Below are 3,876 nucleotides of genomic sequence, written 5' to 3' on the forward strand. Positions count from 1 at the left end.
ACCCCTGCCAGTGCCCCCCCTGCCACTCCTCCCCTGTCCTCAGCTGGGCCCTTGGCCACTTGCACAAGAACCAATCCAGCCCATTTTATGCTCGGGCAGGTTGCAAAAGCTCATGATGAAGTTATTTTGGCTTAGCCAGGTCCCATGCACCTGGTAGCTGTTAATGTGCTCTTAACAAAGACAAACCAGGCTTACTGTATGTGTTACCTTTCCTGGTGACATCTCAGTTTATAGAAAGTAGATCTGAGTGAATCTTCATGTCCGTTGTGGGCTTTCTGCTGTCCTCATGCTTAAGTGCAGAGGAGTAATTTTTACCCAATGTGATTAATTCCTGACGTCACTGAGTATAGTTCTGCCTTATCACTCAGCAGCTCCCTATCAACAGATCACAGACCCTGTTCAGAGCCATTTCAGCCCTGGCCCTGGAGCAGGCTTCTGGCAAGTTGGGCAAGGGGCAGCCTGAAGACACTAGGATAGTGGTATTTCTGCCCATTTCAATTTTCCTTCCTTCCCTTCCCCAGTCCCCCATCCTCAAAAAAACTGCTAACATAGATAGGTGTCTTGATTTTTTTTTCTTTCCAGTCCTCCTCCCCCTTGCAAATACCTGAGTGAAGCCCCACCGCTTGTGGGACTCCCTCAGTCATCTTTCCCCAGCTCATTCCAGGTCTTTGTGCAGGCTTTCAAGTCTTACAGAAAGTTCGGTAGATGATGGCTGAGAAATGATGCAACTTGTCCATTTCAGTGGTGACCGCAAGCAAAGACCAAAGTGAAGTGGACAGGAACTGCCTTGTTTTCAATCAGCAGCTGCTAGGCTTCTGGGGATGAGGAGGGGAAGGAAAAAAGACACATTTCAGTTTGGAAACACGCCCATGTCTCCAAAATGAAATCAATTCAGAATTTGTTTCTTGGGAATTTTTCTTAGAATATTTTTTTCCTCTGACTCAGAACAAAAATAAAATGTTAAAATGTCTGGCAAAAGGAAAGTCCGGGGTTTAACCAGCTTTGGGATCCAAATCTGTGACTGGAGCTGAGTTGTTGTCTGTAGCAATTACTTGTTAGCAAGGGAATACATGAAGATGGCTTTCAGCAATCCTACGTTTCTTGCTCAGAGAAGGTTTCTGTGGCCATCAGTGGAAGCATTGTCTGAGTGGGACAACAGCGATTGCGTCCCGGTGCCAACGGGAGTATGATTTTTCAGTATAATGGAAAAAGACTAAAATATGAGGGAGGAGTGGGAGGAATAAGATGATAAGGCAACGTGGGAAACCACACTTAAAAAAAAAATTAGATGTCCTTTCTAGTTTATTCCTTGGTTACGTTGGTGTCAGACAGAAACAGTAGCAGAAGATATTTAATGTAACTGAGTGTCTGTGCTTGTAGGTACGTGGAACGGAAATACTAAAGTGGCTATCAAGACCCTGAAGCCTGGCACTATGTCTCCAGAATCCTTCTTAGAGGAAGCCCAAATCATGAAGAAGCTAAAGCATGACAAATTAGTCCAACTTTATGCTGTGGTATCTGAAGAACCTATCTATATTGTCACGGAGTACATGAGCAAAGGTGATGCCAGAGCTGCTGCCCTTGATAACAATATTTTTAATTTGTTGATGCTCCTTGGGGATACAGACCGAGGTGCAGTGTGATGCATGGACAATATGTGAGGAAGGAGAGGGGGGTTTCCTGGCACCAGAGAGTTCCTATGGCATCTTCCTTCAGTGTTGATTTATCAGCCTAGGATTTCTGTTTCTTCTTTTAGCACTCCCGAGTTCTGTCACGTGCATCTCACTTTCAGATCACAGCTTAATTTTCAGTCCACCCCATCTATCATTTCAATATGTGATTTGCACATGTGGTTCTTTTCCTCCTCTTTCTTCTTCCCTTTCCCCTTCTCTTTCTCTTTAAGCTGCTTAACTGGTAACAATGTAGTAAAATGAGAAAAGGAAAACTTTTCGCTCCATCAGATCTCCAGCAGGGGTGCTGAGAGCAGAGCGAAAAAATCTGCTTGTTTTGGAGAAGCAAATGAACCAAATAGGAAACATAAGTTCTCACAGGGAAGTTTCATTGTACTTTGGAGGATACACTCTGAAATTTTAAGTGCATTTTTTCAGTCTATTTGGAGTTGATTTTTATTTTCCTGGCAGGTGCCTGCCCACGTCCCTCCTCAGAGGCATCCAAGCCCTGACTAACTCACACTTTAATCATATGTCTCAGGGACAAGCATGTGCTTTTTCCCCTTTAAAAAAAGACTTCTCCAAATCTTCTGAAGTACGTGGTTTATTTTGGCTTACTTTTCTAGTTTTTACTGTAACATTTTACATCTTTGGATCTGAGCTTGAGGCTGATGATTTGTCAAGGGAGAAACGCCTAGTCATCTGTCTTTTCCCCTTATTTATTAAACCATTTCACCGACCTTATTAAAGGAGACTGCCACACTTCTCCAAATACAAGATTGGGAAAGAAGCTGTAGCATCCTGGGCTTTTTCTAAAAGCTACGGGGAACCTCCTTGCTTTCCCTTGCATGAGGGACCTATATCCTATTGCTTTTGCTAAAACCACTCTCGTTTGATCTCTGCTTTGTCCTATCTATTGTTGCATAGCGGTCTTCTAGAATTAATGGTTCATGCTACATTTAGTTATGGGTTACCTAGAGAAAGAGCACTACTGATTTTGAAGGAGAATTAGCCCTTGTTGATGCTGGCCCCTTTGGCCTTAGAGGCTCCAGGCTGACCTTTCTTTTGGAGCAGGTTGAGCTGGGATCGGTCTTTTTCCATAGCTTGTGTGGCTTGGAACCAAGTTGATGCTTTGGAGCTAGCTGAGGCTGTTAGAGAGCAGCAGGCATGTAGTTTCAAAGAGCGCTGGAAAAGTTAAGAAAGATCAGCTTTCTCAATAATGGTCAGGAAAACTAAAACCAGTGTTGTTTCTTTACCCTGCAACTCTCTTTGGACTAGTGATATATTCTTCTGCAAGCCAACCTTAAAGAAGAGTGAAACAAGTATAACAAACGGGGGAATTCTAAGATAATGAAACTGCGCACTTGAACTCGAAACACTGCTGTCTTTATATTGCATATACTGCTGTACCTCCACCCTGATGAATAGCCGTTATTTCCCTAACACCTTTCTGTTGTGTCAACTTTGCATTTGCAGGGAGTTTGCTAGATTTCTTAAAAGACGGAGAAGGAAGAGCTCTGAAGTTACCGAATTTGGTGGACATGGCAGCCCAGGTAAGTCTTCAGAATATTGAGCAATTAGCCGTATATGTGTTATAGCCCGTGTGTGTCTGAGTTCTCTTTAAAATGCTCCGGTTGTGTTCCGTGCTGCTCGCAGGTGGCTGCAGGAATGGCGTACATTGAGCGAATGAATTACATACACAGAGATCTGCGGTCTGCAAACATTCTGGTGGGGAATGGCCTAATATGCAAGATTGCTGACTTTGGATTGGCAAGACTGATTGAAGACAACGAATATACAGCCAGACAAGGTAGATACAGCGACAGGCGTAGCACTGCATATTGTTCTTGTGACAGGGGGGGAGTGGAACATCGCTTTAAGAAGCTCCCTCTCTCATTTGCTTTGGAGTTGCTTTCAGTAAATCCTGAACTCAATATTATTAACTCCTAGCCCAGAACGTCACTGCTGATTGCATGTCCTGAAGAGAAAGCCTTATTTAGTTGACTTCCCTTTAAAAGCTGACCAAAATGATACAAAGATGATGAGTGAGAGCTCAGGTGGGTGAAGTGACAATAAAGACAAGTTCCTCATGGTGACATAACAAAGAGGATAGTTTGCGTACCAGCCTTGAAAGCCTTCACGGGGTCACCAGAAAAGCCTCTATAAGCTATTCGTTTCGTAGTGTGCCTTCGAGTATTTACGAACC

The 3,876-nt window shown here is 43.6% G+C and overlaps 1 protein-coding gene across 1 annotated transcript in view; it reads left to right on the forward strand.

Moving 5' to 3' along the window:
• The window catches only part of FYN (FYN proto-oncogene, Src family tyrosine kinase), a 52,801-nt gene that overhangs the window by 31,168 nt on the left and 17,757 nt on the right, over nucleotides 1–3,876 (forward strand). The window contains exons 8-10 of the mRNA XM_010134622.1: nucleotides 1,381–1,560; nucleotides 3,147–3,223; nucleotides 3,327–3,480. Coding sequence (XP_010132924.1) covers nucleotides 1,381–1,560; nucleotides 3,147–3,223; nucleotides 3,327–3,480 — 411 coding nt within the window. The remainder of the gene's footprint in view (nucleotides 1–1,380; nucleotides 1,561–3,146; nucleotides 3,224–3,326; nucleotides 3,481–3,876) is intronic.

Source organism: Buceros rhinoceros, unplaced genomic scaffold (assembly GCF_000710305.1).
Source record: "Buceros rhinoceros silvestris isolate BGI_N320 unplaced genomic scaffold, ASM71030v1 scaffold15414, whole genome shotgun sequence".
Taxonomy (NCBI): domain Eukaryota; kingdom Metazoa; phylum Chordata; class Aves; order Bucerotiformes; family Bucerotidae; genus Buceros; species Buceros rhinoceros.